The following is a 16535-nucleotide window of genomic DNA, read 5'->3' as shown; positions in this document are numbered from 1 at the left end:
CTGTGGCTGGGCCAGGCTGAAGCTAGGAGCCAGGTGCTTCTTCCAGGTCTTCCATGCAGGTCTAGGGGCCCAAGCACTTGAGCTATCTTCCACTGTTTTCCCAGGCCAACAGCAGGGAGCTGGATTGGAAGTAGACGAGCTGGGACTTGAACTTGTGCCCATATGGTATGCTAACGTCACAGGCAGCTACTTTACCTGCTATGCCACAATACCTACCCCCAGATTGACACTTTTTATTTTTATTTGAAAGGTAGAGTTAACGAGAAAGAAAGGGAAAGGGAGAGACAGAGATCTTTAATCTACTGGTCACTCCTTAAATGGCCACAATGGCTGGGACTGGGCCAGACTGAAGCCAGGAGCTTTTTCTGGATCTCCCACGTGGGTGCAAGGGCCCAAGGCTTTGGGCCATCTTCCACTGCCTTCCCAGGTTCATTAGCAGGGAGCTGGATTGGAAGTGGAAGCGGAGCACTGGCATCACAAGTGGTAGCTTAATCTATGTCACAGCACTGGCTCCCCCAAGGCTGTTCACAGAGTTTCCATGCATGAGAGAGAACATGTGATATGAGTATGGCTGATTTTCCTTAATGCGGTGATCCCCAGTTCCATTTTGCTTCAGATGTCAGGATTCCATTGTTCTTCATGGGTAAATAATGTTCCATTGTGTAAATGCTATATTTTCTGTATGTAGTCATCTAGCAGAGGCTACCTAGGTTGATTCCATTATTTTAGTTATTGTGAGTAGCACTGCAGTGAACATGGGAATCTTTCAATGCTGATTTCATTTCCTTGGACATATACCTAGGAATGGGATAGCTGGGTTGTGTGGTAGATCTACTTTTAGCCTAGGGTTGTTTTTTTTTTTTTTAAGATTCACTTAATTCACTTATTTATTTGAAAGGCATAGTGACAGGGAAAAGGAAAGAAATATTTCTGTATGCAGATTTACTCCCCAAGTGCTCACAATAGCTGTGGCTGGGCCAGGCTGAAGCCAGAAGTCAGGAACTCCATCTGTCTGGGTCTCTCACATGGGTGGCAGGACCCATGTGGGCTACCATCTGCTGCCTGCTCAGGTAAATCAGCAGGGAGCTGGATTGGAAGCAGAGCAACTAGGACCTCAATTGGCACTCTGCTACGGGATGCCAGCGTTGCAGGCAGCGGGCCTAACCAGCGTCATGCCAGACTGTTTTTGAGTTTCTTGAGGAAACCTCCCTGTCTTTGCATCCTGCCCAGCATCTGTGATTTTTTTTTTAATCTTTGTAAAAATAGCCTTTCTAAGAACTTAAGTGAGGTCCCTCATTGTGATTTTGATTTGCTGGCTAGTGACATGGGGCATCTTTTCATGTATTTGCTGGCTATTTGTATTCTTTTGAGGAGTGTCCATTCAGGTCCTTTGCCCATTTTGTGATTAGACTGCTTGGTTTGTTTGTTGTTGGGTGTTTTGTTGCCTGTGTTTTTGGGGTCTCATCCCAAAACTTGTTGCCAGACTGATGTCTTGAAATGTTTCCCCTATGTTTTCTTCTATTAGTTCCATAGTTTCAGGTCTTACATTTAGGTCTTTGATCCAGTTTTAGGTGATTTTCCTATAGGGTGAAAGGGTAGGTCAGGGTTCAGACAGTTTTCCTAGCACCATTCGCTGAAGAAGTGTCCTTCCTGCAGTATGTTTCTGGTACTTCTGTCAAAGATGAGCAGGTGCAGGGACAATTCCTAGAGTGTTTGTTTTGTTCTGTTGGTGTGTGTCTGAAATCTGGTATTTTTATGCCTCCAGGTTTGTTCTTTTTGTTTAAGATTGCTTTGACTATTGGGGTCTTCTGGCTTCCATATGAATTTTAGGATTATTTTTTCTAGTTTTATGGAGAATGTTATTGATGGGGCTGGTGTTGTGGCATAGTCGGTAAAGCTGCGGCTTGTGCTACCTGCATTACCAGAGTGCTGGTTGAGCCCTGGCTACTCCGCTTTTTATTTTAATTGTTTATTTATTTATTTTTTTTGAGAGGTAGAGTTACAGACAGAGAGAGACATAGAGAAAGGTCTTCCGTCTGCTGGTTCACTCCCCAAATGGCTGCAATGGCTGGAGCTGTGCTAATTCAAAGGCAGGCGCTTCCTCTGGTTCTCCCACATGGGTGCAGGAGCCCAAGGACTTGGGCCATCTTCCACTGCTTTACCAGGCCACAGCAGAGAGCTGGATGGGAAGAGGAGCAGCCAGGACTAGAACCGGCGCCTTTGTGGGATGCTGGTGTCACAGGTGGAGGATTAACCTACTGCGCCATGGCGTAGGCCCCCTACTCTGCTTCTGATACAGCATCCTGCTAATGAGCCTGGGAAGTAGCACATAATGGCTCAAGTACTTGAGACCTGCCTCCCATGTGAGATACCTTGGTGGAGTTCTTGGCTCCTGGCTTTTATAGGCATTTGGGGAGTGAACCAGTGGATAGAAAATCTTCGCATCCCACTCTACCCTTTCCCCTATCACTCTGCCCCTCAAATAATTAAATGAATAAATATTTTTAAGAAAGGAATGTTACTGGTATTTCAGTGGTGATTGTGTTGAATCTATAATTGCTTTGGGTAATATGGACCTTTTTTTTAAAGATTGATTTATTTATTTGAAAGTCAGAGTTACACAGAGAGAGGAGAGGCAGAGAGAGAGAAAGAGAGAGAGGGAGGGGTCTTCCATCCGATGGTTCACTCCTCAGATGGCCGCAGAGAGAGAGAGAGAGAGAGAGAAAGAGAGAGAGAGGTCTTCCATCTGATGGTTCACTCCTCAGATGGCCGCAGCAGCCCGAGCTGTGCTGATCCGGAGCCAGGAGCTTCTTCCAGGTCTCCCACACAGGTGCAGGGGCCCAAGGACTTGGGCCATCTTCCACTGCTTTCCCAGACCATAGCAGAGGGCTGGATCAGAAGTGGAGCAGCTGGGACTCGAACCAGCATCCATATGGGATGCCGGTGCTTCAAGCCAGGGTGTTAACCTGCTGCACCATGGCGCTGGCCCAACATTTTCATAATATTAATTCTTCCAATCTGTATACACAGGAGGCCATTCCTTTTTTTAATGTCTCCTTCAGTTTCTTTCATTAATGTTTTGTATTTTCATTGTAGAAGTCTTTTTTTTTTTTTTTTTTACAGTATAGTTTAAATATCATACATTAGCCAAGTCAAGTTATTCCACTCACCCTGATACGAGAGGAAAGAGCCCACTCCCATAGAACTAATTCACCTGTCAGGAAGTTTCTAGCAATAATCATCTCTTTTTTGTTTCTTTTTAAAGATTTATTTATTTATTTTGAAAGGCAGAGTTAGAGAGAGAAACAGAGATGTTCCATCTGCTGGTTCACTCCCGAAATGGCACAACTGCTGGAGCGGCACTGATCTGGAGCTAAGAGTTTCCTCCAAGTCCCCCACATTGGGTGCAGGGGCCCAAGCACTTGGGCCATCTTCCACTGCTTTCCCAGGCCACAGAAGAGAGCTGGATTGGAAGAGAAGTAGTCAGGACTTGAACCAGTGCCCATATGGGATGCTGGCACTACAGGCAGTGGCTTTACCTGCTACACCACAGTGCCGGCCCCAATAATAAGCACCTTAAACAACTATCACAAATAAAGTGTCTAGTTTGGTTTTTGAAATGGGAAAGTCAAACATTTTTGAAGTAAATATACTTTTTTTGTGAAATTTTGGATAATTTGACCTAATGAACCATGCAGGAGCAAGGGTTGATAAACCAGTGTGCTTTGAATTTGTTCAAGTATTGGTATTTCTGTAATATAACAGCTGTAATGAGAAGTAAAAGATTTTTCCCCCAAAATGAGAATATTAAAACTAAAATATGTAAAGTAGTTAGTATTCCACAGAGCAGAAAATTCGACAAATCAAAGTTTATATGTCCCAGTTGACCATGTGTGAAAATGCAACGCAGGTATTGAAACCAATATTACGTCCAGTATTTAAAACTAGTTTGTTATTGGGGAAACATCTAAATCCTTAATTAAAAAACTCAAAGGAAGTGAAAGCTTTAAACTGGTATATACTGTTCACACTCTTATTTCATTTTGCATATTTGTAAGCAGCAATACAAAAGTATTCATGAAGAATGCATATCTGAGAATTTTGAAGACATACTTGCTACCAATACATTTCTAAATATAAAACTGACTGCCATATTTGTTACTTCTGTGGGGAGAGTCAATTTTTTTTTTTAAAGATTTTATTTTTACTTGAAAGGCGGAGAGGGAGAGGGAGAGAGAGAGGTCTTCCATCTGCTGGTTCACTCCCCAGATGGCTGCCATGGCCAGAGCTGAGCCAATTGAAAGCTAGCAGCCAGGAGCTTCTTCCGGGTTTCCCACGCAGGTATAGGGGCCCAAGGACTTAGACCATCTTCTGCTTTTCCAGGCCACAGCAGAGAGCAGGATTGGTAGTGGAGCAGCCAGGAATTGAACCGGTGCCCTTATGGGATGCCGGAACTGCAGGTAGCAGCTTTACGTGCTACACCACAGCGCTGGCCCTGAGAATTTTATTTTCAATACAGATGAAATTCAGTCTTTAGGTGTGGATGGTATGAATGACAGTCTTTTTTTTTTTCTTAGTCATTTGTGATCTGTAAGCATACAAAAGCTTTGAAGAGGAGGATTCCCAGAGAAGCCAGGGCTGTCATGGCATGCCAGAGCGGGAACTGCCTCTGGGTCACCCACGTCAGCATGTGCCCCATCAGTCCCGTCTGATCCCCTCCGCACCCACGTGTGCCTCACTGTCCACTGCCGTGCCCTGGGTGGCCTGGGTCTCCACCCTGATGACCAGCTGGAAGTGAGGGTCCACCACAGAGTCTTCAGCATGAGCCTCTCCCTCTTTGGTTTAGGAAGAACAAGTCCTTCCTTCCATTGCCCATCACCACCTTCACTGGGTTTTCAGATGTTAAATTCTACTTTTGCCCGGTCTTTATTTTGAATTGCCTTCTAGTGTCCAAAGTCCTCTCCTTTGGACCCTCCCCCTTTAGCTCGTCCACTCTGTTTTCCTTACTTCCAGTGTCTGCCATTGGGTGTTCTTCACCTCCAGGTGCTCCTCAGGCACATTTGATGGATCCACGTCACTGCAGTTAGGAGATACTTGTTTCTGAATGTGTTTTGGGGACTGTGTTAATTCATCTTTGACAGTCCCCCAGTTGTGAGAGCCATTCCCTCCATGTTTGTCATCACGCTTCACACCACTGTAATGTGAAAAGAAGATCCATCATTCCCTCTGTGCCCATAGTTAATATTTGCCACGAGACTCAAACCCATCTCCTCGACCTCTGTCCAGGCCATCTTGGCCTCGAGTAGGTCAGTCCATTATAGGCCCATCACCGAAAACTCGCCTCCTTCACCCTTTTCTTCAAGTGCCTTTTCAACTCTTCGTTCACAAGGTGGTCACCTTTCTGGTCTTGTATCTGTTATTTTCTGTTCACCCTGAAGTTGTTCCCAGAATGCTTCACTTCTCCTTTAGCGCCACGGGCAGCTGCATCTCCTCTGTCTTGTCAGCCATGCCAGCGCAGGCAGCCATTGGGTTTTGCTGTCTTTCTGGAACCCCACACAGCTGTCTGCCAGGTCAGGCCATGGCCTGAGCTGCGCTCTCTGCCCCCGGGCCCCGTAACACCGTCTCCACAGCTTTTTTCTTGGTCTCTGCTACCTTCAGTACCTTGAATGGGCCCAAGTCATCATCAAACAACTGGTCGAATCAGTTGGTGACCACATGAAGCCTTCCTATAGGTGCCCAGGCGTGATGGTGGCCTGGTGTGGCTGCTTCAGCTTTTCCCACAAGATCCACTGCAGAGATCATACACGTTCTCCGTTAGATTTATTCCAAGGTATTTAGTTTTTTTTTTTTTTTTTGTATCTATTATGGATGGGATTGCTCTTTTTTTTTTTTTTTTATTTGACAGAGTTAGACAGTGAGAGAGAGAGACAGAGAGAAAGGTCTTCCTTCCATTGGTTCACCCCCCCAAATGGCTGCTACAGCTGGCACTGCGCCAATCCGAAGCCAGGAGCCAGGTGCTTCTTCCTGGTCTCCCAAGCGGGTGCAGGGGCCCAAGCACTTGGGCCATCCTCCACTGCCCTCCCAGACCACAGCAGAGAGCTGGACTGGAAGAGGAGCAATTGGGACTAGAACCTGGGGCCCATTTGGGATGCTGGCGCCGCAGGCGGAGGATTAACCAAGTGAGCCACGGCGCCGGCCCTGGGATCGCTCTTATAATAGCTTTCTCAGCAAGTTTATTGTTGGCATATAAAAATGCTTTTGATTTTTTACACTGCATCTTTGCTGAATTTTCCTGTATCAGTTCTAATAGTCTTTTGGTGCCATCTCTGGGTTTTAAGTATGTAGATACGTGTCATCTGTCACGTATCAATGTGATACTGGCTGTGAGTCTGTGATATATAGCCTCTGTTATGTTGAGGTATATTCCTTTTATATTTACACGGAGTTTGTTGTCATGAATGGATGCTGAATTTTATCAAATGTTTTTACTTTGTCTATTAGGAGAGAGGATTTTTACCTCTATGTTCTTCAGGGATATTTATAGGGATGTAGTTTTTTTGTTGTTGTTGTTGTCCTTGTCTGCTTTTGGAATCAATATATATTGGCTTTGTAGATTGATTTAGGAAGTGCTCCTATCTTTTCAGTTGTCTGCAGTGGTCTGAGAATTGATATTAATTATTCCTTAAAAGAATTCAGCAGTGAGCCACCTGATTCTGGGCTTTTCTTTGTTAGGGAGACCTTTTAATACCGATTCAGTCTTATTACTTGATATGAGTCTGTTCAAGTTTTCTGTCTTCATGGTTCAATTTTGGCAGATTTTACCATGTGTAGAAATGTATCCACTTATTCTAGGTTTTCCAGTTTTCTTGTTACATAGTTGTGCAAAAAAGTCCCTAATGATCCATTGTATTTCTGTGATATCAACTGTAATAATCTTTTTTTAATCTCTGATTTTATTTTTTTAAAGATTTATTTATTTGAAAGACTGAATTACAGAGAGGCAGAGGCGAGAGAGGAGAAAGAGAGAAGAAGGAAGAGAAAGAGAAAAAGAATGAAAGAAAGAAAGAGGGAGAGAGTCTTTCATCTGCTGGTTCACTCCCCAAATGGCTGCAGTGGCTGGAGCTGGGCTGATCTGAAGCCAGGAGCCAGGAGCTTCTTCCAGGTCTCTGACGTGGGCGCAGGGACCCAAGGACTTGGACCATCTTCTACTGCTTTCCCAGGCCACAGCATAGAGCTGGATCAGAAGTGGAGCCTATATGGGGTGCCGGCAATACAGGCAGAAGCTTTACCCACTGTGCCACAGTGCTGGCCCCTCATCTCTGATTTTATTAAGTCTTTTTTTCCTGGGTAGCTAAAAAGTTCTGGACTTTCTCTTAAAAACCTGTCCACAGGGCCAGCGCTGTGGCACAGTAGGTAAATCCTCCGCCTACGGCACCGGCATCCCTTGTGGGCATGAATGCCGGCTTTGTTGAGCAGTGTTCTTGGCTGGTAGTTTTCTTTCAGAGCTTAGAATACATCGTGACATTACCCAACATTCCTTTCAGGGCTGTGAGGTGTGTTTTTTGTTTTGTTTTGTTTTGTTTTTTTCCTATTTAAGATTTATTTCTTTGAGAGGTAGAGTTTCAGTGAGGAGAGACAGAAAGATCTTCTATCTGCTGGTTTGTTCCCCAAATGGCCACAACAGCTGGAGCTGGGCTGTTCCGAAGCTAGGAGCTTCTTCCGGGTCTCCCACGTGGGTTCACTTGGGCCCTCTTCCACTGCTTTCCTGGACCATAGCAGAGAGCTGGATCAGAAGTGGAGCAGTTGGGACATGAACTGGTGTCCATATAGGGTGCCAGCGCCACAGGCAGAGGCATAGCCTATTGTGCCATAGTGCTGGTCCTGGCCTATGAGGTTTCTGCTGAAAAGCCCGTTATTGGGATGGAAGTTGCCTTAAATAAGACTTGTTGCTGGGCTGGTGCCACAGCTCAATAGGCTAATCCTCGCGGCTCAATAGGCTAATCCTCCTCCTGTGGCGCCGGCACACCGGGTTCTAGTCCCAGTCAGGGTACTGGATTCTGTCTGGGTTGCTCCTCTTCCAGGCCAGTTCTCTGCTATGGCCCGGGAAGGCAGTGGAGGATGGCCCAAGTGCTTGGGCCCTGCACCCCATGGGAGACCAGGAGAAACACCTGGCTCCTGGGCTTCGGATCAGTGTGGTGCGCTGGAGGGTAAACCAACGGCAAAGGAAGACCTTTCTCTCTCACTGTCCACTCTGCCTGTCAAAAAACAAACAAACAAACAAACAAACAAACAAAACACCAAAACTTGTTGCTTTTCTCTTGTAGATATTAGAATTTTCCTTGTGCTGTACTTTTGAGAGGTTAACTATAATGTGTCATGGTTTAGAATTTTTTTTGGTCATGTTTACTTGGAGTCCTATGGACCTCTTCTACTTGGATGTCTTTATTTCTAGACTGGGAAAGTTTTCAGCTAGTATTTCTGTGAATAGATTTTCAGTGCTTTTAGCACTTTATTCTCCTTTGGAGATACCCACATTGAAATATTTATTCAATTAATGGTCTCCCAAAGGTCTCAGAGATTGTCTCCCTACGGTCTTCAAGTTCAGACATAGTTTTTGCTTCTGCTTTATCTAGTCTGTTGTTGAGGCTTTCATTTCTGTGTGTGTGTTTGTGTTTTAAGATTTATGTATTTAAAGGTCTGTATTAGACCTCCTGTATGTTGGTTCACTCCCTAAATGGCCACAAGAAAGCCAGGAGCCTTCTGGGTCTCCCACTTGGGTGTAGGGGCCCAAGCACTTGGGCCATCTTCTGCTTTCCCAGGCACATTAGTGGGGAGCTGGATTGGAAGTGGAGCAGCTGAGACCTGAACTGGCACTGTGGGATGTTATAGCTGCAGACAGCCGCTTTACCTGCTGTGCCACAGCGCCAGCCCCTCATCTGTTTCCTGTTTGCCTTCTTCAGGTTCTTCATTGCCAAGGTTTCTGTTTGGTTCAAGATCGCTCTCCTCCTTTGCTGAATTTCTCATTGATCTCAATTGTTTATGGAATTAAAAAAACCTTTCTATATTCTCATATCTTCCTGAGCATCCTTGTAATTATTCTTTTGATCTCTTCATCAGGCATCTCGTAATTCTCCCTTTCTTTGAAGGTTGTTACTAAAGTATTACTGTGTGCTTTTAGGGGTGTCTTATTTTCATGGTAAAAGGCGCTTTCCTGAAGATGTGCCTTTCGCTATCAGTTTGAGGCTGTTTTGGCTTTAGTTCCAATTGGAGTGATGTTCAGTTCCAGCAGGGCTGTCTTGGTGTTGGCCTGGAGCTGCAGTTACTGAGGTGCAGGCCTGGGACACTAGGGGCATTGCTTGGGTCCTTGCAGTGGCAGGGACAAGTGGATTCCCATGGCAGCAGTCCCAAGTTTCTGTTTAATGTCTTGGCACCCACCTACCTTTTCATCCCCTAAGACAATTCTCTGGTATTAGGTTTTCTGGTGCTAGGGGAGGGATAGAGTGAATAGTCCTGTGGCTTCAAGGCTAAGTCAAACCCGAAGAGCAGCAGGGCATGGGATAAGGCTAAGGCCCAGGTTGTTACAGGCTGCCTGATGCAGAGGTGGACCTGTGGCCCGAGTCTGCTAAAAGTCTGTTGATGCTGAATCCAGGAGACTGGGGCCATGGGTCTCCACCTGGCACTGGAGTAGGTTCAGATGTTCTTTTAAACCAGCACCAAGTTCCAAGACAGGGTCCTGTGCTTACTCTGGCTGTCTACTCCCTAGTGGCTGAAGTCTTGCTCCCTGCTGTCTGCCCAAAGGTTGGGGATGGGTGGTGAAGAATGTGTCTTGGCAGCCCAGGCTGGCACTAGGCTGGATTGCACCAGAGCCTTGTAGCCACAGGGCCCTGTGCTGTCCTGTGCCTTCATGTCTGCCATCCATGGAGCTGGAGCTGATGCTGGTGGAACCATGAGTCTGACCTACCAGGGTGCACATCTCTACCTGATTCCAGGATAGGTCTAGAGGCTCTTTCTGGCTATATTTGTCTGGGACAAGGGTTTCTGGGCTCCACATGGTACTGAATCTCATTTTTTTTTTTTTTTTTTTGACAGGCAGAGTGGATAGTGAGAGACAGAAAGGTCTTCCTTTTGCTGTTTGTTCACCCTCCAATGGCTGCCGTGGCTGGCACATCGCACTGATCCGAAGGCAGGAGGCAGGTGCTTCTCCTGGTCTCCCATGGGGTGCAGGGCCCAAGCACTTGGGCCATCCTCCACTGCCTTCCTGGGCCACAGCAGAGAGCTGGCTTGGAAGAGGGCAACTGGGACAGAATCTGGCGCCCCGACCGGGACTAGAACCTGGTATGCCGGCACCACAGGTGGAGGATCAGCTATTGAGCCGCGGCGCCAGCTGAATCTCACTTGTTTTAAGGCAAAGATCTAAGCTCACTTTTGTCTTACTCTCCAGCACTTGGATTCTTGCTGCTGTAGATAGGGTTGTGGAATGGGAGTGGTCCTGCCTGTTTAAGAAAAGCCCGAAGGCCCAGTGTGCAGGTTTAAGAAGTAGGCCTGGTACAGGGTTTCAAATCCAGTATTTGGTCTTTGTTCCCGCTCCTTCCCCCAAGCAGATGTCTCCATGCTGTGCTACTTGGAGCAACTCTACTTCTTGCCTTTGTGTCTTGTCTTATACTAGAATGGGCTACTGTGGATTCTCACCTGTTTTCCTTAGGTCTTGTGAAAGTAGATTGTTTCCTCCACAAAGGTGAATTAGAAGCAATCTCAGCTATTCTCTTGTTCTGCAACACCCCCACCAAGGCAGCCTTATTTATTTATTTATTTTTAATTTGAAAGAGTTAGAGATCTTCCATTTGCTTGTTAACTCCTTAAATGGCTCCCATGGCCAGGCTAAAGCCAGGAGCTAGGAGCTTCTTCTTGTGCCATCCTCCACTGCCTTCCCAGGCACATTAGCAGAGAGCTGTATTAGAAGACTAGCTGCCAAGACTGGAACCGGCATCAGGTGGAAGCCCAACCCATTACCCCATGCTGGTCCCAAGGCAGCTGTCTTGATCAGCTCCTACATATGTGCTGCTCAGCTTGCCTTCAAAACATGTTCTTGTCATTCCTGTCTTCATTTCAGTTCTAAGCTGGAAACTAATTACTTCTAGAAGTTTTTAGGCTAATACAACATCTTGTTGTGTTCAAATCTAATTCATCATTATTTCCCTGCAGGTGAGTTTGTTTTGTGTGGTGCCTGTCAGCTGTCTTGTCTTGGAATCAGCAGGAAAGGAACTCTTATCCCAGGACAGCTTCTGACAGGTTAGTGCACATGAATGAATGGTTAGGTAACACAATTAGCAATGATGAAAAGCCACCATATGCATGACTGGAAAACCAGGGAATGTTCAGGATATTCTTAACCTGTTAATTCTTCAGAACGGAAAACCAGTAGCTGTCAGTTTTACGGTGTGGTCTAAAGAGAATCTGTGCACTAAGCAATGTGGAGGTGGGAGACAGCAGGGACTGGCACAGCCCAGTAAGTTCAGGTGATACTCAGAGGCAGCTGGCAGGTAACCAGGATCCCCCGGAGTGTCCAATGTTAAACATTAGAGAAAGGATAGGTGCAAAATAAATTGCAATCAAGCTGTTCCTCTATTAAATGAGAGCATAAATAAAAAATCATTTCCTCTTATGTTATGAGGTAGAGTTTACTGTTACCAGCATTATCTTACCCAGAGCAGCAATGAGCTGTTGTCTTTCGATAACTGGACACTTGTGGAAACTAGTGATATAAAAGTTAAAGACAAAGGAAACCTTTTGATTATTTTATTTTAATCTTCAAAATTTTCTGCCATGACACAGGAATGCATGATAGAAATGGCTCAACATCTTCACATGAAACACTTGGATTCATTTTCATTCACAAGTTTTTCTAAGAACCACTAAAATTTCATAGTCCCACCCACTTCCAACCATTATCACAGATTTAACTGACAATTAAACAGTAGTTACCAGCATTAGATAGCTGGAATGCTTTCTGCGTATTAGTAGTGTCTTTTGAAACTACCACCCAAGAGTATCATGATTATGTATCTGATTGTCCATGGCAACCCAAAGGTGACTGATGTCCCAAAACAAACTCCCTGCTGACTGGGGAGAGCTGTATTCCCCAGCTACTCAAATAGATGCTCTTTCTTCTCTGTATTTTCCTTGCAGGGAACAGCACATGTTGACCTTATGACTTTATCCTTACTGCTAATAGGTGGATATATGCCTGATATTTATTGACTGGTGCTCTCTGTTAACTATGTACAGAACATACCGACAAAAACTGGGTTGCTTGGAAGCTGTATCTCTTTTGAAGAGAACTAGTTTGAGGTTTCTTTTTTGAACAGTTGTAAACAAAAGAAAAGAGATATACACAGACATATACCTAAACATATAAAGAGGTTGACACTGAGTATTTTCAATGTGGTGCATATCTTCTTACTGAGATACACACAGGAAGTGTCTCCACTCGCCCCTTCACACATACCTACACCCTTCCACATAGCGTGTGAATATAAATGCTGTAAGTGTCCTTGGGAGTTCACTGGAGTTTTCATGTTACCAAACGATGGTGAAATACCTGATATGTGTTACTCCTGAGAAGATACTAGAAGGGAATGACAGTTCTGATGCACTTTGGAATGGCACAATCACGTAAACACTTGCATACTTAAGACTTCTGAATTCATCCAAAGTTTCTAAACATGATCCAACCAAAAAACAAAGTTATTAAAACAATGCAGCAAGTTTAAAAATAAAACAAAAAATTTTTGTAACCAGTATATAAACAAATATATAGGAAATGCATATTTGTCAGTAATTATTTTTAAAGTACGAAAACAAGTACTTAAACATAGTTTTCTGGCAAAACATTAAAGAAAAAAAAAAAAAAAAACCCAACCTTGCAACACATAACACATGCATTGCTCAAAATAGCAGAAGATAGTCACATGACACTTGCCAAGGCTTACAAGCAACTACACCAGAAGGAAATGACTATATAGCAAGTCTGTTAAGAATGCAATTTATAAAAAATTACTGTGACTGTTATTCACACTTCTGTAAAAAAATTTGCTGAATATCTTACCCTTTAGTATAATTTGTATAAAAATTACAACTAAACAAATTTCAAGCACCAATTCAATCATTTAACTTCCTATATTTATATTTCTCCTATTATTGAGGGAACAAATTATGATAAAGGCTAAGTTAAAATTAGCCAGGTAATATTACAGTTTGGTTTTAAAGGCATGCGGTTATTTTTTTTTTTTTTATATCTTTTAAACATTTGAGAATGTTGAGGCCAGTGAGGGACTCCTTGGAGGAATCCGTTCTTTCTGTCAGTGGTTTAATATACAGTAAAAGCTCGTCCACAAACCGATGCTCTCTTAGTTCTAGGATAAAAGATTCTCACCCAACAAGTTAAGGGACTATTCCTCATCATGACTTGGAAAAGGCAGCACCTAGATAGTGGTCTAAGAAGCACACCTGGACATCTACTGGTAGTGTTAAGAAAACAGCATTATTCTAGAAGGCAACACCATTGTACTTCGCAATAGTCTGTCAGAAAATTTTCATTAGACATCTGGAGTGGGAGAATATTTCACTAAGAGCGGTTTTTTTCTTCTGGTTTCTGTATCAGGAAAAGAGAACGACAGCCTGAGCCAGCAGATGAGTGGCAGTGTTTGTGACGCCTCTGGTTGTCCTGAAGAACACAGGTTCCGCTAACAAGAGGGTTGATTTTTAATCCATACAACTGCTGTTTCTGTTTCCAGTATTTACATGACACCACTTACTACACAGCAATTTCTGAGACATAATAATGTTTCAGTCTTCTCCTATTCCATTTGGTTAATTATTAACACACACCAAATGAACCCTTAGATGGCATTTGAGAGACTGAAGATAAAGACTACTGAAGAAAACAGAGTGCATGGAAACCAAACTCTCGGTCAACCTGATTCTCCAATCATCACTGCCCATTCCTGTTATCAGCTCCATCCCAGCCGAAGGAGAACAGTTGCCCTGAAGCCATGGTGTTAAGACAGGGCTGGAGAGTCCTGCTGGTCCTCGGGAAGAGGAGCTTCCCCCTGCTCCTCACTCATCTCAGTGGCTGGCTCTTCATCCAGGGGCTCACCGAGCTCCTCACTGCCTCCTTCACTCTGCTCCTCACTGTGCTCCTCACTGGGCTGCACTGTCTGTTCCAGGCTATTCTCCAGAGGTGTGGGAGAATTATTGCTTATTCTACTTTCCTCTTCAGCCGTCAAGGGTAAGGGCTGGGGCGCAGGCAGTGGAGGATGAGGCTGGATGGTACTTTCCACAGAAGAGAGGGGGACTTTGCTTAGAGTGGGATCCACTGCAGTCTCGTTCTGGGGCAAAGGTAACTTTTCCACAAGTTTCCACTGAATGATGCTCATGTCTTTTCCACCAGTTGAAATCAGATGACTGTCATTGTAAGTAAAGCTGACGTTGGTGACATGGCTGCTGTGGGCACTGTACTTGTGACTAGGAGCCTATGTGAGACAGACAGGAAGATTAAACCCATTCTTTACATACCTGCTTCCAGCAAACACAAGGCTAGGTAAGGGAGATAACTCATCAAGTCTGAGGAGTAAACCTAGGTAGTCATTTCCTTTCAACACTTAATATAGAAGAAACAAAATAACTGGACATCTATACTTTCACACTACTTGTTTAAAATAGTAACTGGAAGTCTGTCTTCTGGATGTCAAGAGCTTAGTAACTTCTTTTGAGATGGCTTGGAGAATTTATTAGTTTGGTAAGATTATAGGTGATTTAGGAAATAGTTTTCATTATTTTTACAGTCAACATTTATAGGAATAATGAATGTTTTTAATATGTTTGGGATAAACTTAAAATTGTCCCTAAAATAAAGTCAACTGGGCAGAAGAAACGGAGTCAGATAGCCCTAGCTGTCTGCTGCTTTTTTGCAGCTGTTTGCAGGCTCCCGAGGAAGGTGGAGCAGACCAGCCTGAACGCTCACTGATGGCCCCATTCTGCACGCCGCACTGTCACCGAGAGGAATTAAGAACCCTAAATAATTTTTCTTGCCACCGACACAAAGTTATCCTTAAACAAAGGAATGATAACACTAGTTTCTACTGAGTTTACCTTTGCTTTGGAGCATGGATACTGAAACAGATGGACTTTGCAGAAGTCATCAGCAACAGCTATCACCTTTCTGTTGTGGGATCGCACCAGTGCATTGATGTCTGTTCCATCAGATCCTTCTGGCCAGACACCTGTGAGGTGGAAACATGGGAAAAAACTAGCCTCAAATAAGCACGAGTTTAGACTCTGACTACCTTTTGTCTGAGTTCAAATTCAAAGCTGCCAACATTTCCTGTGTAAATTTCTTAGCCACTCAACATTGTTCTTTATGGAAACAATGGTATTTTATTCAAAATCTAACAGAGTTGAATCCAAGTAACCTCAACACAGGAAATTTAAAAGATTCAATAATTAGGCCAGCGCCGTGGCTCAACAGGCTAATCCGCCTTGCAGCACCGGATTCTATCCCAGTTGCCCCTCTTCCAGGCCAGCTCTCTGCTATGGCCCGGGAAGGCAGTGGAGAATGGCCCAAGTCCTTGGGCCCTGCACCCGCATGGGAGACCAGGAGAAGCACCTGGCTCCTGCCTTTGGATCAGCGCGATGTGCCGGCCGCTGCGGCCATTGGAGGGTGAACCAATGGCAAAAAGGAAGACCTTTCTCTCTGTCTCTCTCTTTCACTATCCACTCTGTCAAAAAAAAAAAAAAAAAAAAAAATTCAATAATTATTTTAGTTTCAATTTGATTCTCCTCAGCAATAAACTCTTTAGTTGGAAGTTTATAGACTTGTAAAATAAAGCAAGAAATCAAAGCCACTGAGTTCCAAGTGAACTCTACGTTCCCTTTCAGACAGGCACCTCCAAGAAAACCTTAGAGATCTTACAGAAATGCTTACGCCATCCACTGGTCTAGCATGTTATTTCATGGAATTTTCCTGGAAACATTACTTCTATCCTAAGACATATCAAATGTTACAAGTCAAAACACTTTAATTGATTTCTCTTCAAATGAATGGAGATAGTGTCTCATTAAAGCAACCGAAGAAGTACAGCTACAGGCCACTGTTTCAGATTCACCCAGACTAATGAAATTCTTTATGGCTGAGTCAGGATTATTTTGCTTTTAATTTCTTCTTATGCTTCTCCATTTTTTATTTTTTCTAAAGATTTATTTTACTTTGAAAGTCAAAGTTACACAGAAAGAGGAGAGGCAGAGAGAGGGAGAGGTCTTCCATTGAATGATTCATTCCCCAATTGGCTGCAACTGCCAGAGCTGCGCTGATCCAAAGCCAGGAGCTTCTTCCAGGTCTCCCACTTAGGTGCAGGAGCCCAAGGACTTGGGCCATAGCAGAGAGCTGGACTGGAAGTGGAGCAGCCGGGTCTTGAACCGGCGCCCATATGGGATGCCTGCGCTTCAGGCCAGGGCGTTAACCCACTGTGTCACAGCGC

At 44.3% G+C, this 16535-nt stretch overlaps 1 protein-coding gene and 1 pseudogene across 4 annotated transcripts in view; both read right to left on the bottom strand.

The window, feature by feature from the left end:
- Positions 1-3776: 3776 nt before the first annotated feature.
- On the bottom strand, positions 3777-11015 carry LOC133772312 (SERPINE1 mRNA-binding protein 1-like; annotated as a pseudogene).
- Positions 11016-11764: 749 nt separating this feature from the next.
- Positions 11765-16535, bottom strand: part of EML4 (EMAP like 4) — a 174651-nt gene continuing 169880 nt past the window's right edge. For 2 of the 4 annotated variants that reach the window (XM_062209337.1, XM_062209340.1), the window contains 2 exons: positions 15151-15281; positions 11765-14531 (listed from right to left, as the gene is read on the bottom strand). In XM_062209337.1, coding sequence (XP_062065321.1) covers positions 14058-14531; positions 15151-15281 — 605 coding nt within the window. In that variant the 3' untranslated portion in view covers positions 11765-14057. The remainder of the gene's footprint in view (positions 14532-15150; positions 15282-16535) is intronic. The other 2 variants (XM_062209338.1, XM_062209339.1) reach the window with 1 other exon arrangement.

Source organism: Lepus europaeus, chromosome 13 (genome assembly GCF_033115175.1).
Source record: "Lepus europaeus isolate LE1 chromosome 13, mLepTim1.pri, whole genome shotgun sequence".
Taxonomy (NCBI): domain Eukaryota; kingdom Metazoa; phylum Chordata; class Mammalia; order Lagomorpha; family Leporidae; genus Lepus; species Lepus europaeus.
The sequence above is the reverse complement of the archived record's forward strand: the minus strand, read 5'-3'. Positions and strand labels throughout refer to the sequence as shown.